Here is a 17,011-nt window from a genome sequence, read left to right on the forward strand (position 1 = left end):
ACACACAGGATTATTGCTGCGTTTTTGAGGATCTGTTTTTGGTGCAGAAACTGCACCAAGAACTGATCCTCACAAAGGGCAGCTTTCTGTGTATGAATGCTGCTGCATTATTCTGCTGCGCTTACTCACCTCGCCGCTCTCCCCCAGTGATCTCCAGCGGTGTCCTGTCATCCCCGGAGGCTGCAGCGAGCGCTGCCTCTGGGACCCTGCAGCCTGCGCATGTGACCGTTTGATGTCACTCAGTCACAGGGTGCAGTGCCAGGTGTTCCCGCTGTTCCTATGGCCTCGGTATGAAGGGAGAGATCACTGGGGGAGCATGGCCAGGTGAGTAAATAGCGCAGCTAAATAATGCCCAAGAATTGACATGTCAATTCTTTTTACGGATCTGCTTTTGAGCCCAAAAGTGGATCCGTACAAAACGCAGCATGTGAATTCCAAATAGTGAAATGCATTGATCTGGCTGGGACAGCAAATAGTGGATCCGAACAAAACTCTACATTAGCGGTTCATTAACGCACCGTGTGAATGTAGCCTAAATGTAATATAAATTTATGAGCTTATTGGCAGCAAAGGTGTCACTCAAATGAGCGATTTCTGAGAGTTGGGTAGTCCACTCAGAGTGTGTGTGTGTATACTTGTACGTGCTGTGCGGTTATCATATGATATACAGTCATATGTAAAAGTTTGGGCACCCCTATTAATGTTAACCTTTTTTCTTTATAACAATTTTGTTTTTTGCAACAGCTATTTCAGTTTCATATATGTAATAACTGATGGACTCAGTTATATTTCTGGATTCAAATGAGGTTTATTGTACTAACAGAAAATGTGCAATCTGCATTTAAACAAAATTTGACCGGTGCAAAAGTATGGGCACCCTTATTTTCTTGATTTGAACACTCCTAACTACTTTTTACTGACTTCCTGAAGCACTAAATTGGTTTTGTAACCTCATTGAGCTTTGAACTTCATAGCCAGGTGTATCAAATCATGAGAAAAGGTATTTAAGGTGGCCACTTGCAAGTAGTTCTCCTATTTGATTCTCCTATGAAGAGTGGCATCATGGGCTCCTCAAAACAACTCTCAAATGATCTGAAAACAAAGATTATTCAACATAGCTTTTCAGGGGAAGGATACAAAAAGTTGTCTCAGAGATTTAACCTGTCAGTTTCCACTGTGAGGAACATAGTAAGGAAATGGAAGAACACAGGTACAGTTCTTGTGAAGCCCAGAAGTGGCAGGCCAAGAAAAATATCAGAAAGGCAGAGAAGAAGAATGGTGAGAACAGTCAAGGACAATCCACAGACCACCTCCAAAGACCTGCAGCATCATCTTGCTGCAGATGGTGTCACTGTGCATCGGTCAACAATAGAGCGCATGCATAATGCCTTTTTGTATGACCAAACAACTCAATCTTTGTTTCATCAGTCCACAGGACCTTCTTCCAAAATGTAACTGGCTTGTCCAAATGTGCTTTTGCAGACCTCAGGCGACTCTGTTTGTGGCGTGCTTGCAGAAACGGCTTCTTTCGCATCACTCTCCCATACAGCTTCTCCTTGTGCAAAGTGCGCTGTATTGTTGACCGATGCACAGTGACACCATCTGCAGCAAGATGATGCTGCAGGTCTTTGGAGGTGGTCTGTGGATTGTCCTTGACTGTTCTCACCATTCTTCTTCTCTGCCTTTCTGATATTTTTCTTGGCCTGCCACTTCTGGGCTTAACAAGAACTGTACCTGTGTTCTTCCATTTCCTTACTATGTTCCTCACAGTGGAAACTGACAGGTTAAATCTCTGAGACAACTTTTTGTATCCTTCCCCTGAAAAGCTATGTTGAATAATCTTTGTTTTCAGATCATTTGAGAGTTGTTTTGAGGAGCCCATGATGCCACTCTTCATAGGAGAATCTAATAGGAGAACTACTTGCAAGTGGCCACTTTAAATACCTTTTCTCATGATTTGATACACCTGGCTATGAAGTTCAAAGCTCAATGAGGTTACAAAACCAATTTAGTGCTTCAGGAAGTCAGTAAAAAGTAGTTAGGAGTGTTCAAATCAAGAAAATGATAAGGGTGCCCATACTTTTGCACCGGTCAAATTTTGTTTAAATGCAGATTGCACATTTTCTGTTAGTACAATAAACCTCATTTGAATCCAGAAATATAACTGAGTCCATCAGTTATTAGATATATGAAACTGGAATAGCTGTTGCAAAAAACAAAATTGTTATAAAGAAAAAAGGTTAACATTAATAGGGGTGCCCAAACTTTTACATATGACTGTAGATATGCAGCAGTAATGTAAGTTTGCATCAGGGGCTGTTCTGTTATCAACCAACTCCCACTTGTCTGATATGAACACTAATAGAATAGGACTTGGAATAAAAACAAATTTTAAAATACAATAGTTTGTTTATTTTATTATTTTTTTTCCCAAATAGGTAACTAAGGTTCATGAAGACTTCAATGAGTCCTTGGGGCATGAACCATATGTTCCCCTAATGGAGGAAGTCACTAGGAGGGACGCTGCTCTCCGACCTCCATGATAAGGAAGATGGAAGAGGGGGATGGGGGGGTTGATGCAAGAGGTAAGGCACTGTCACACTTAGCGATGCACCAGTGATCCCGACCAGCGATATGACGCGGTCAGGATCGCTGGTGCATCGCTAAGTGGTCGCTAGTGAGCTGCCACTCAGGCAGATCTCACCAGCGACATCGCTGGGGACGGGGGTCGCTACTTACCTGTCAGACGAGGCGATCCAGACGTCCTCCCGCCCGGCTCCACAGGAAGCTGACGACGAGAAACAGTCCTGAACGTTCACGCGCGATCAGCGATAACCAGCGGGGGAGCGGGTTGTAGGTATCAGACACAGCGATATCGCTATAACGTCACAAGTTATAGCGATATTGCTAGCGATATCGCTTAGTGTGACAGGCCCTTTAGTCTGTGAGACATTAGCCAGTTTTAGTTTGTGCCCACTGGGCTTTTTTGTTGTAGAAATCGCCTGCATTTTTTTTTAGTGTCCTTGCAATTATCATGTGCTTTTTGGTGGGGGCCGCGTTTTTCCAGTTGACAGTCATTCTAATGAGCTGAAAAATGAAGCACAAAAAAAAAAAAAAACGCACCAGAAATGCATGGGTGCATTTTTGAAACATTTGTGTTTTTGTGGCTGAAAAAAATGCAGCGCAAAAAAATATGCACAGTGGGCACATAGTACAGAGGGGAGAGTGTAGACCGCTCTGCAGTCTTTATAAATTGCAATAGTTAAATGGAGTTAATTTATTTTGCCTATTAAGGGTTAACTTCTGTGACTCCACAGTCAGATGAGCTGCTGCTGGGTGTGTCAGGTGACCAGGCACCCAGCCTTTAAATATTCGCATTAACCCTCATCTGTTGACGGTGAAAGAGTTAATGCTCTGCAAAGACTGTGCTATGTAGACGCCATGTGCTGTTCTGCTGAAGCCGTGCTTGTAGCTTCATGGAGTTTGCCATCTGACTAGAGTTGCTGTGCCTATCCCGGGTCCCTGTGGGGAGTTTAGGGGGTTATAGACTAGGGCTGGTCAGCAGCAGGGGAAGGGTGGGCGGCCCAGACGTCCTCACCTTTAGAGGCAATTCTGGGAACAGGGTCAGCCAGGGAATCCCAGTCTACTGGGTCAGACTGGCTTCCCAGTCTTCCTTAGCCCACCACTGCCATCCTGTTACAAGTTTGTTCTCCAAAACTGGCTAATGGGACATTAGATGGGTATTAGCTAGTTATACACTCTCCCCTATGTACAGTTTTTCTCCAAAACTGTGTAATGGAACATTACATGGGACAGCTCATAGAATCTCATGGCTTTCTGTATCATCTCTACGCTGATGACACACAGATCTACATCTCTGGACCAGATATCACCTCCCTACTAACCAGAATCCCTCAATGTCTGTCCACTATTTCATCCTTCTTCTCCGCTAGATTTCTGAAACTCAACATGGACAAAACAGAATTCATCATCTTTCCCCCATCTCATGTGACCCCCCCTACGAACCTATCAATTACAGTAAATGACTGCCCACTCTCCCCTGTCCCACAAGCTCGCTGCCTCAGAGTAATCCTTGACGCTGATCTCTCCTTCAAACCACATATCCAAGCCCTTTCCACTTCCTGCCGACTTCAACTCAAAAATATTTCACGAATCCGTTCATTCCTCACCCAAGAATCTGCAAAAACCCTAGTCCATGCCCTCATCATCTCTCGCCTTGACTACTGCAACGTCCTGCTCTGTGGCCTCCCCTCAAACACTCTCGCACACCTCCAATCTATTCTAAACTCTGCTGCCCGACTAATCCACCTGTCCCCCCGCTATTCCCCAGCTTCTCCCCTCTGTCAATCCCTTCACTGGCTCCCCATTGCCCAGAGACTCCAGTACAAAACCCTAACCATGACATACAAAGCCATCCACAACCTGTCTCCTCCATACATCTGTGACCTCGTCTCCCGGTACTTTCCCGCACGCAACCTCCGATCCTCACAAGATCTCCTTCTCTACTCCCCTCTTATCTCCTCTTCCCACAATCGCATACAAGATTTCTCTCGCGCATCACCCCTACTCTGGAACTCTCTACCACAACATATCAAACTCTCACGTACCATCAACCTTCAAAAAGAGCCTGAAGACCCACCTCTTCCGACAAGCCTATAACCTGCAGTAACCACTGATCGACCAAACCGCTGCACGACCAGCTCTACCCTCGCCTACTGTATTCTCACCCGTCCCTTGTAGATTGTGAGCCCTCGCGGGCAGGGTCCTCTCTCCTCCTGTACCAGTTATGACTTGTATTAAGATTATTGTACTTGTTTTTATTATGTATACCCCTCCTTACATGTAAAGCGCCATGGAATAAATGGCGCTATAACAATAAATAATAATAATAATTACTCCAGCTAGAAGATGTGTCTGTGCGCGTGTGTGTGTTCTCCCTATATGTGTAGGTGACAGTATGAACGGACAACCCTGCTGTCACGGGTCCCTAACCAAAGTATGTGACTGCTCTAGGCAATTACTGGCTATGGAAGAAGGTCCCTTCTCTGGCCTGGATTGGCTGTGGCAGTCACGTGTTCTGGTCAGAAGCAACGAGGATGGGCAGATTAAGTTGAGAAGAAATTAAGTGTTAGTACAAACACTTATACAGTAAAATAACAGCTTTATTATAGAAAAAAAAAAAAAAACAGTGGATCAGAGGCATGAATAGAGCCCATGTAAAAAATTAAGTGTGAAGCCATGAACAATCCCCCTTTATTGAAAATCGTTTCTTCGGACTCTGTAATTAAAACACAGTTCTGTCCCTGGCTTCAGATCTCTCTTGGCAAAAAAGAGAATTGTTGGGGTCTCTCCACAATCCAGAACCTTTGGCTTGAGATTGTCAATCGTCCCCAAATGATTAATCATCCGTCCGAAAGTGGATGGCATGTCTGGGTGGCAATCACACGGTGCTTTGGTTGCATTAATGCACAATTTTTGTCCTTTATGTTCAAAAAAGTAGATATGTGACATTCCTGTCAGTGACCTGTGCAGTTCTTCCCCTTTTTTACAGCCCATAAGTTCTCCGTGATAATCACAGACCACCTCTCCTTTTTTAAAAGCGTGGGTGGTCTTCACGGTATGACCGCCTTTACTGTTGTCCTCTATTATAACTAGTCCTTTCCACTTCTGCGTCCTCACAAGATCTTTGATCTCCTCTGAAAAGTCGTTCTGTTTCCTTTTCCTGGGGGGTTTCCAAGCACGCGTCACTTCTACTATGGTCGGTACATTTGTTTTCCATCTCTGCCCTTTAACATAGTTTGACAACTGTTTTCTGCTGGGGGGGTTCCTGAAAGATTCTAAATAAAAAAAGAAAAAATTTAATCAGCACACATACCGTATTTTTCACTTTATAAGACGCACCCCAAGTTTGGTGAAAAAAGAAATTTTTTAATGTTAAATGGGGCCCATCTTATAATGCCAGTGTCTGGCTTATCAGTATATATGACCCTCATCCTTGTACATGACCCCCCCCATCCTGGTATATATGTCTGCTGTCCTGGTATATATGGCTACTGTCCTGGTATATATGACCCCCATCCTGGCATACATGGCTACTGTCCTGGCATACATGGCTACTGTCCTGGCATACATGGCCCCCGTCCTGGTATATATGTCTGCTGTCCTGGTATATATGGCTACTGTCCTGGCATATATGGCTACTGTCCTGGCATACATGGCCCCCATCCTGGTATATATGTCTGCTGTAAAGGTATATATGGCTACTGTCCTGGCATATATGGCTACTGTCCTGGCATATATGGCTACTGTCCTGGCATATATGGCTACTGTCCTGGCATATATGGCTATGACCTTAAAAAAGTCAACTACAAGAGACCAAAAGAAAAACAGATCAATGGATGGTTTGACAGAGAATGTAAAGTCGTACGGAAGACTCTGAGAACAGCCTCAAACAAGAAACACAGAGACCCCAACCACCCGGGTCTAAGGGAAGCCTATGAAACCATACAAAGGCAGTACAAAACCATCCTCAGGAGGAAGAAGCAGAGTTACATCTCCACCAAGCTTAACCAACTCCAAGACGCCCTCCAAGACAACTCCTTCTGGGAACTATGGAACCACATGGGCACAAAAGACAAGAACAACAACATCCACATCCAAAATGGCAGCATCTGGCTCCAGTACTTCAGAGACCTCTATAAAGACATTCCAAAGGAAGAACTAAGCCAAGAACAGGAAAGCATAATGGCAAAACTAAAAGCAATGGAGGAAAAAGTAAAAATTTCCAAAACCCGTGGATGCACCTATTACATTACAGGAAGTAGCAGAGAGAATCTCTTCCATAAGATGTAGAAAAGCCTGTGGCCTGGACGGAATCCTACCAGAAATGCAGGCTGCAATGGTTAAACTCTTCAATATTGTACTAAGTGCCGGCTACTTCCCTCGTACCTGGAATCAAGGCCTCATCACACCCATCCACAAGAATGGGGACAGGTATGACCCAGCCAACTACAAAGGCATGTGTCAGCAGCAACCTGGGAAAACTGTTCAACAGCATCCTGAACAAGAGGATCCTCAGTTTCCTCACCGAGCACAACGTCCTCAGCAAGAGCCAAGCAGGGTTCATGCCAAACCACCGCACTACTGACCACATCTACACCCTGCACAGCCTCATTCAGAGCCATGTGCACAATACAAAGAACGGGAATATATACCCCTGTTTCGCGGACTTTAAAAAGGCCTTTGATTCGGTGTGGCACCCAGGTTTATTCCTGAAACTGCTGGAGAGCGGAATAGGAGGAAAGACCTATGATATCAAAAGCTCCTACACCGAGAACCTCTGCAGTGTGAGTGTGAACGGCAGAAGAACGGCCTATTTCCAGCAGAGCCGGGGAGTCAGACAAGGCTGCAGCCTAAGCCCAACGCTCTTCAACATTTACATCAACGAGCTGGCTACCGCTTTGAATCTTCCACAGCACCAGGTCTCACCCTCCACGACGCGCAGGTGAAATTCCTGCTGTACACAGATGACCTGCTGCTTCTGTCACCAACCGAGAAAGGCCTCCAAGACAACCTGAAAATCTTAGAGAAATTCAGCTCCACCTGGGCATTTCCGGTAAACCTAAAGAAAACCAACATCATGGTGTTCCAGAAGAGAAAGAGAAAATCAGACCAGCACCCTTCATTTGTCCTCAACAACTGCGCCCTTACAGGAACGGACAAATATACCTATCTGGGCCTAGAGATTCACCGATCAGGGAGCTTCAAACAAGCCATAGAGACCCTGAAAGACAAGGCCTGCAAAACCTTCTATGCCATCCAAAGGAAACTACCATCTGAAGCCACCAGTGAGGGTCTGGTTAAAAATCTTCGATTCTATCATCGCCCCAATCCTCCTGAATGGCAGCGAAGTCTGAGGTCCTCACACCTACTAGGACTGGTCAAGGTGGGATTCAAGCCCAACAGAAATATTCCACCTGGAATTCTGCAAGCACCTTCTCCAAGTCCATCGGAGCACCTCCAACAGTGCTTGCCGGGCCGAGCTGGGCAGATTCCCTCTACACCTAACGGTTCTAAAGAGGGCACTGTCATTCCGGGCTCACCTAAATAGGAGCAATCCAAGCTCCCATCACCATAAAGCCCTGACACATGTAGGTGAAACAGAAAAACCAGGACCCTCGGAACAGCTCACCCAAACCCAACCTGACCAGAACACCAATCACAACAACCTGACAAAAGCCGGAATCAGGAAGATGGTAGACGAAAGCCAGGAGAGGTACGTAAGTGACTGGAAGAACGACATCATCAGCTCACAGAAACTGACAATGTACCAGAGTCTACATAGAGACTACAGACTGGCCCCATACCTGGAGAAACTCCCGGACCCCGAAGACAGCAAGATCCTGAGCCGGTATAGACTCAGTGCCCACAGTCTGGCCATCGAATCCGGCCGACACAGGCAGAGCTACAATCCCAAGGAGGAAAGACTGCCAATACTGTGACCAGGAGGCCCTGGAGGATGAGACCCACTTCCGGCTACACTGCTCCAAATACTCAGCAGTGAGGGACACTCACTTCAGGAGACTCCCACATCTCTTCCCGGATTTCATCACCATGAAGGAGGAAGAGAAAACATATATCCTGCTGGGGGAAGACGAGAGAGCAGTGGAGATAGCAGCGCAATATGTGAGCGAATGTCATAGACTGCGAGAAAGACAGTCATGATATGCCATGGAGTTCTATGGCCCCACCCTGGATCTGCCCCATCCCCCCATCCACCTTCCCTATGCCATGGACTTCTATGGCCCCATGCTGGATCTGCCCCATCCACCTTTCCTACAACCCCTACCCAACATCCCTACAGTCCCTAACCCCATTCCCTTCTGTACACTTGCTTTGGCAAAACTAATGTGTATTTAGTCCTGCCAATAAAGCTTCTTTGAATTGAATTGACTGTCCTGGTATATATATAGCTACTGTCCTGGCATATGTGGCTACTGTCCTGGCATATGTGGCCCCCTTCCTGGTATATATGTCTACTGTCCTGGTATATAAGGCTACTGTCCTGGTATATATATATATATATATATATATATATATATATATATGGCCGCCGTCCTGGCATATATGGCCACTGTCCTGGCATATATGGCCCCCATCCTGGCATATATGTCTACTGTCCTGGCATATATGGCCCCCATCCTGGCATATATGTCTACTGTCCTGGTACATAAATGGCTACTGTCCTGGCATATTTGGCCCCCATCCTGGCATACATGTCTACCGTCCTGGCATATATGGCCCCCATCCTGGCATACATGTCTACCGTCCTGGCATACATGTCTACCGTCCTGGCATATATGATCCCCCTCCTGATATATATGTCCCCATTCTGTTGTCTGTCCCCCATCCTGGTACATATATCCCCCATCCATGCACATAGCCCCCTATGGCTTACCAAGGGGGGTGTTGAGGGGGTGCATGCAGTGGCTTCTCGAGTCCACAGGGGGTGGGGGCAAAGCCCGGAGCTGCGTGGGGAGTTGCGGCACTTTCTGGTGGGTGCCGCCATTATCCATATCCTCTCGGCAATGCATGCTCTTGTGTTCAGACTGCCAGAAAATGGCCGCGGAGGCGGCGCATGCACAGTTTGCGATACGTGGCCATTTTTCCCCCCGTTTTCCCCCCCAATTTGGGCAAAACAAAAAAGTGCGTCTTAAAATACAAAAAAAAAATGTGAAGTTTCTCTATGCATAGGCCTGGAACACAGAGCTAGCTACTGCACACAGACTGGAAAAGAAAAGAAAGAAAGGGGGAAAAATCCCTTAAACTTACCAGCAGCATCTTTTACTCTTAATGTTTTCTGCATACCGATCCATTTATTTCGCAGATACTTGGCATGTTTCAGGTTTACTTCTTTACATAGCTTTATTGATGGTGGTGAAGTATTGATCCGTACAGGGCACTTATCCGTCAGCCTCTGGTACAAGAAATTACGTGGACCTTCCCTCTCCTCGTCGCTGCTGCTCTCTCCCTCGTCATTTTGGCGCTCTCTGCTCGGACAGTCACTGCTGGTCCTCGCCCTCTTGGCGACATTTCTGTGAAAATGAGAGGCAAGTTAAAGGGTTTTTCAAGGACTTTTAGGCTTGATGACCTACTTGAATGCCTCTCTCGGCATTAGCATATGGTGTATTTTCAAAATGAGCATGGTGGACATGTCCGGGAAATCACTGGAATGAACTCGAATACAGTTACTGCTCTAATCTGGTCCTATGGCAGGCGGTTGGTGGCGCTGTCTGTGCATTTGGTCAGTACTCTTACCCAGATGTTTCTCCTTCCTTGTTTGCCTTTATTTTCATCAATTTTTTCATTCCCTCAACCAAATCTGGGGTGGAAATCTCATGCTTAAGGTCCACATAATACACATATTTATCCGTGATGGATCTACTGTCCCTTGCCATCTCATCTGCCCAATGCTCATACGCAGACATTGCCATCTTCCATGTCACGAGGGGCAGGTTGAACCTGAGAAGAAGGAAATTGTTAGTGTGGGTAAAGGCCCCTTTACATGCAGAGAGAATTGTTCCAAGATTGTTCGGCAGATCTCTGGTCGCAGTGAAATCATGAACATATCGTTCCATTTGTACCTGGCCACAAACCTGGCACTGATGGTCCACAATTTATTGCACTCACAGATCTGCCCAACACGCTTTGAACAATGACCGGGCCAATGTTTACAACTCTGACCACTGTCCCTTTATGAGGTAATAACTCTGGAGCTTCCATGGATCCCGGTGATTGACGTTTTCTCGTGACATATTGTACTTCATGTTAGTGGTAACATTTCTTCGATATAACTTGCATTTATTTGTGAAAAAATGGAAATTTGGCAAGAATTTAGAAAATGTCGCAATTTTCCAACTTTGAATTTTCATGCCCTTAAATCAGAGATATGGCACCCAAAAGACTTAATAAGTAACATTTCCCACATGTTTACAGCACAATTTGGGAACCAAAATTTTTTTTGTTAGGAAGTTATAAGGCTTAAAATTTGACCAGCGATTTCTCATTTTTACAACACCATTTTATTTTTAGGGACCACATCACATTTGAAGTCACTTTGAGGGGTCTATATGATAGAAAATACCCAAAAGTGACACCATTCTAAAAACTGCACCCCTCAAGGTGCTCAAAACCACATTCAAGAAGTTTATTAACCCTTCAGGTGCTTCACAGGAATTTTTTGAATGGTTAAACAATAAAATGAATATTTCACTTTTTCTCACCAAAAATTTACTCCAGATCCAATTTGTTTTATTTTCCCAAGGGTAACAGGAGAAACTGGACCCCAAAAGTTATTGTGCAATTTGTCCTGAGTAGGCTGATACCCCATATGTGCAGGTAAACCACTATTTCGGCGCATGGCAGAGCTCAGAAGGGAAGGAGCGCTGTTTGACTTTTTCAACGCAGAATTGGCTGGAATTGAGATTGGACGCCATGTCGCATTTGGAGAGCCCCTGATGTGCCTAAACAGTGGAAACCCCCCACAAGTGACCCCATTTTGGAAAGAGTCGGCAGAGCAGGGGAGAATGACGAGAGTTGTGTTCAGCACCTGGCGCCGGGTAAAAGCGCTTCCTTCAATGCTTCTTCCCTGGCGCCCGTCCTTGTGGTACTGATGTGGCAAAAACATGCCTCATGTGTGCCGCAAGTATTACACACACGGACACTGACATCTCCAGTACCGGAAACATCAGGACGTGTGAAAGAGGCATTATAGCGGGTTTTTATGTTTGGCAGCTGTCACACTCTAAAGACGCTTTTTATTGCAAAAAATATTTTGAGAGCTATAATTTTTCCATATTTTGACTCAGTCATGTGAGGTCTTGTTTTTTTGCGGGACGAGTTGACGTTTTTATTGGTACCATTTCCGGGCACGTGACATTTTTTGATCGCTTTTAATTCCGATTTTTGTGACGCAGAATGAACAAAAACCAGCATTTCATGAATTTCTTTTGAAGGGGGTGCGTTTACACCGTTCCGCGTGTGGTAAAATTGATAAAGCGGTTTTATTCTTCGGATCAGTACGATTACAGCGATGCCTCATTTATCTTTTTTTATGTTTTAGCGCTTTTATACAATAAAAACTATTTTATATAAAAAAATTATTTTTGCATCGCTTTATTCTGAGAGCTATAACTTTATTTTTTCGCTGCTGACGCTGTGTGGCGGTTCGTTTTTGGTGGGACAAGCTTAGTTACTCACCGATAACGGTGTTTCTTGGAACCCATAACAGCACCACGGAGAGAGGGGATCCGCCCTTCAGGGACAGGAACCTACAGATAAAAAGGGCGGTACCTCTCCTCCGCCTTCAGTTGGTTACAGAGCATCAGAGGGTCTCCAGGTTAGACAACAGAAATATATACACAATGTTATAATACTGCTTATTTATCAAGAAGCACCGTGCCTAAACGGAAACACTCTACTAACAATAAAAACGTGCTCACCACACTCGAGAAGGGGAGGGGAATAAGCGGGTGCTGTCATGGGTTCCGAGAAACACTGTTATCGGTGAGTAACTAAGCTATTCTCTCTCACCCATGACAGCACCATGGAGAGAATTACAGAGATTGGTAGCATAGGGAGGGACCACCGCCTGAAGGACCCTTCTCCCGAAGGTCAGGTCAGACGTAGAGGCTAGATCTAATCTATAGTGCCTGAAAAAGGTTGAAGGTGATGACCAGGTGGCCGCCTTACAGATTTGTTCTATCGATACCTCAGATCTTTCAGCCCATGAGGTCGCCATTGCCCTTGTGGAATGGGCTCTCAGCCCTTCCGGGATGGTATTTCCACTGGATGAATATGCCAGGGCAATCGCATCCCTTATCCACCTTGCCAGGGTACTCTTGGATGCCTTGAGCCCCTTCCGAGGACCTTGGAAACACACAAAGAGAGAGCCTTCCTTCCTACATTTGTTGGTGGCCTCTAAGTACTGTACTAGGCACCTTTTTACATCTAAAGTGTGGAAACATTCTTCTCCCTTATTTTTTGGATTTGGGCAGAAGGAAGGAAGGACTACCTCTTGGGACCTGTGGAAATGTGATGATACTTTAGGTAGATAGGCCGGGTCAGGTTTTAGGATGACTCTACCCTCTAGAATTTTTGTAAAAGGTGGCCCTGCTGATAAGGCTTGAATATCGCTCACTCTTCGAGCTGATGTTAGTGCCACCAGAAGCACCGTTTTAAATGATAGGATTTTTAGGGATGCCGAGTGAATTGGTTCGAACGGAGAGCCTGTCAGTGTTGAAAGTACAAGATTCAGGTCCCAAGACAGTAACCTTTGACTAGCTATTGGCCTAGATCTGGTTGCGGCCTTAATAAATCATGCTACCCAAGGGTCACCTGCCACATCATGGTTATAGAGGGCGCCTAACGTCGCTATTTGTACTTTTAGTGTGTTGACCGCCAGACCCTGTTCTAGGCCCATTTGTAGAAATTCTAGGATCTTATCAATCTGAAACCCGTCCTGAACCTTTGCCCTAGAAGCGGATAGGAATTTTTTCCATGTTCTGCCATAAGCTCTCATCGTAACCGGTTTCCTACTTTTTTGTAATGTAGTTATCAGGTTGTCTGAAAATCCCGTCCCTCATCAGCACCCTCTCAAATTCCATGCTGTTAAATGGAGGTTCGGTGCACGAGGGTGTAACACTGGGCCATGCGATAGCAGGTCCGGGAGATCCGGTAGGATCCATGGGTCGGTTACTGAGAGCATTCTTAGCCAGGAAAACCAGGTTCTTTTGGGCCAGAAAGGGGCTATCAGTATCATTCTTGCCCCGTCCTCCCTGACTTTCCTTAGGACCGCTGGGATGAGCATGATCGGGGGAAAGACATATGTCAGACTCTGTGTCCATGGGAGCATAAACGCGTCCAGAGTTAGAGGATTCCCCCTGGGATCTAGGGAGCAGAAGGTTTCTACTTTTTTGTTTTTGAAATCGGCAAACAGATCCATGTCCGGGGTCCCCCACGTTTTTACAATCTGCCAAAAAATGGACCACTTTAGTACCCATTCCCCTTGTCGTAATTGGGTGCGGCTCAGAAAGTCTGCCCTTTGATTCTCTGTACCCCGGATGTGTAGGGCTGATAGAGATAGCAGGTTTGCCTCCACTAGGTTGAGGACTCTGGCGGATGTGTCCATTAGGGCTTGGGACCTGGTTCCCCCGATGATTTATATAGGCCACTGTGACTCGATTGTCCGAAAGAATGCATACATGGTGATTCTGGAGCAGGGGTAGGAAGTGTGTTAGTGCATAGCCTACCGCTAGAAGCTCTTTTTGGTTTGAGGAGGCTTTTAGTTCTTAACCTCCCTACACGTCCTGAGCCACCTCGTTGTTCATGTGTGCTCCCTATCGCGTGGGACTGGCATCCGTTGTCACTATGTGTGTTATCTTTGTTACCCAGGGGATCCCTTTGGACAGATTTTCCTGGTTTCCCCACCAAGCTAGGGAATGAATAGTTCTTGAATTTAGGGTAATACGACCCTCTAGGTGTCCCCCTATTGCTGCCTGGTTGGCTAATACGTCCCACTGGAGATCTCTCGTGTGTAACTGAGCCCATTGGACTGCTGGCAGGCAGGCGGATAGGGAACCCAGCAGTGACATAGCTTTCCTTAATGTCATAGAGGGATTTTGGATTGCTCTTACTCTAATTTGAGCGATTTTCACCTTCTTGTGGTCAGGGAGGCGACACTCCTGAATGTTTGAGTCCAGTGTTAGGCCCAAGAATTCTTGTACCCTGCTGGGCTCCAATCTTGATTTTTTTAGATTTAGAAGCCAGCCTAGGCCTTGTAGAGTGTCCATCACCCTGTCCCTCTGTTCTCTGCATTTTTGAGCAGATCTGCCTGCTATTAGGAAATCATCTAGACACAGGACTATTACTAGGTCTTGTTCCCTTATATGAGCCATCATTTCTGCAACTATTTTCGTAAATACCCGCGGGGCTATCGATATTCCGAACGGCAGGGCTCTGTACTGGAATTCTTTCACCTTGCCCTTTATTGAGACGGCTAATCTGAGATATTTTCTGGAGTCTTTGCGGATAGGGACGTGCTAATAGGCGTCGCTGAGATCTAACCCCGTCATGTAGCAGTTTGGGAACAGGATTTTGGTGGTGGACCTGATCGACTCCATTTTGAAGCTCTGATTCCTGACGTATTCATTTAACTTTTTCAGATTTATGATCATTCGAAAGGTGCCGTCTGGTTTGGTTACTAGAAAAAGAGAGGAGTAGAACCCTCTGCCTATATCCTGCAGGGGAACCTCCTGGAGGACTCCTTTTTTTACTAGGCCTAGGACCTCGCTTTCTAGAGCTTCCTGTTCTTGCGTACTGGATCTCAGCGGCGTTATTACATACTTTTGAGGTGGAAGAGAAAGTCTATTCTTAGGCCCTCTTGGATTAGGTTTACTATCCATGGGTTGATTGAGATTCTCCTCCAGGCTGGAAGGAAAAGGTTTAACCTTCCCCCCAACCTGGGCGAACTGTCACTTGGAGGGCTTTTTGTCTCGGGATGAGTTACTAAAGAAGAACCCTCTCGCTCTTCTTTTGTCATCCCACTTTTGTTCCCTCGGTGATCTCCTCTGAAAAAACCTCCTATTCCGAAAGGGCCTTTAAATGCTGCCGGCCCCAAATTTGGAAACCCTTTCTTCTTGTCCCCTGCTTTCTGGAGGATGTCATCCAACATCTCCCCAAAAAGGAGTTTTCCTTCACAGGGGATTGAACATAATTTCATTTTGGTCTGTAGGTCCCCTGGCCAACTTTTAAGCCATAGTGTTCTTCGGGCTGCAGTGCTGCTGTTTTGGACGACAGCCGGACTAAATCGGCCGATGAGTCCGCTAAGAAGGCAGCCGCTCCCCTTATTACTGGGATAGAATCTAAGATCTTATCCCTTGGTGTCCCTTCCCTCAGCTGCTTTTCAAGTTGGTCCACCCATACCATTAGGGCTCTTGAAGTACATGTCGCCGCTATGGCTGGCCTGAGGTTACCGCCTGCTGACTCCCATGCCCCTTTTAGAAAGGTATCTGCCTTTTTATCTAAGGGATCCCTGAGGATGCCCATGTCCTCAAAAGGGAAGGGCGAATTTCTTTGAGGCCTTTGCAACTGCTACGTCGAGCTTCGGGGCTTTATCCCAAGACGTAGATGCCTCCTCCTCAAAGGGATATTTTCTTTTAAGGGAAGGGACTGTAGTATTTTTCCTGTCTGGCTTGTCCCATTCTTTTTTTGATTAGGCCCTTGACAATTTCGTTAAGCGGAAATACTCTCCGTTTTTTCTGGCCTAGTCCCCCAAACATTATGTCCTGGACTGTTTTATCCGACCTAGGGTCCAATACCCCCATGGTATACCTTACAGCTTTTACTAGTCTGTCTACCTCTTCTAGGGGAAAACAGTGACGCCCCCGTTTCCTCGTCTGAGGAACCGGATTCCGAGGTTCTAGACGTGATTTCTCCTGACGTGGAAGAATCTGACTGGGAGGTTCCTATCGTGTATTTCTTCCTCGTTTTGTCCCTATGCTTAAGGGATACAAGGGCACTCTGAACCTCTGATTTGATTGCGGCCCTTAGGTCAGATGCGAAATCCAGAGTCTCCTGACAAAGAATTTCTTTTGTGCAAGACTCACATAGTTTTTTCTCCCATGATACAGGTAGGGGTCTAGTGCAAGTGGGGCATTCCCTGTTCTTTTTCCCCTTCTTTCCCTAATAAGTGAGAGGAATTGTACTACAAGGGTGAACATTCACAAAGATCACTTACCCCCCAAAGGTGCGCGGCTGCAGGTACAGGTTCGGGAGATGGAGTCAGATCCTGTATAGGCTGATCTCCTGGTGGCGATTTGCTCCTTGCCGCTGACGTACTGCGCCGCATGGAGTGACTGCTGGAACGACCATCTCTGTTTCGTTCCTTTTGTCGGTGGTGGTGTTGGTGGTGGTGCTGCTGCTGCCTGGCATG

The 17,011-nt window shown here is 46.0% G+C and overlaps 1 protein-coding gene across 1 annotated transcript in view; it reads right to left on the reverse strand.

Moving 5' to 3' along the window:
- Positions 1–5,257: 5,257 nt before the first annotated feature.
- LOC141073064 (uncharacterized) overlaps positions 5,258–17,011 on the reverse strand; it is a 35,816-nt gene continuing 24,062 nt past the window's right edge. The window contains exons 12-14 of the mRNA XM_073560380.1: positions 10,339–10,542; positions 9,853–10,115; positions 5,258–5,858 (exon numbers count right to left, since the gene is read on the reverse strand). Of these exons, the coding sequence (XP_073416481.1) occupies positions 5,275–5,858; positions 9,853–10,115; positions 10,339–10,542 (1,051 nt within the window). The 3' untranslated portion in view covers positions 5,258–5,274. The remainder of the gene's footprint in view (positions 5,859–9,852; positions 10,116–10,338; positions 10,543–17,011) is intronic.

The sequence above is a fragment of the Dendrobates tinctorius genome, unplaced genomic scaffold (assembly GCF_039654945.1).
Source record: "Dendrobates tinctorius isolate UK_male_01 unplaced genomic scaffold, ASM3965494v1 ptg000296l, whole genome shotgun sequence".
Lineage (NCBI taxonomy): Eukaryota > Metazoa > Chordata > Amphibia > Anura > Dendrobatidae > Dendrobates > Dendrobates tinctorius.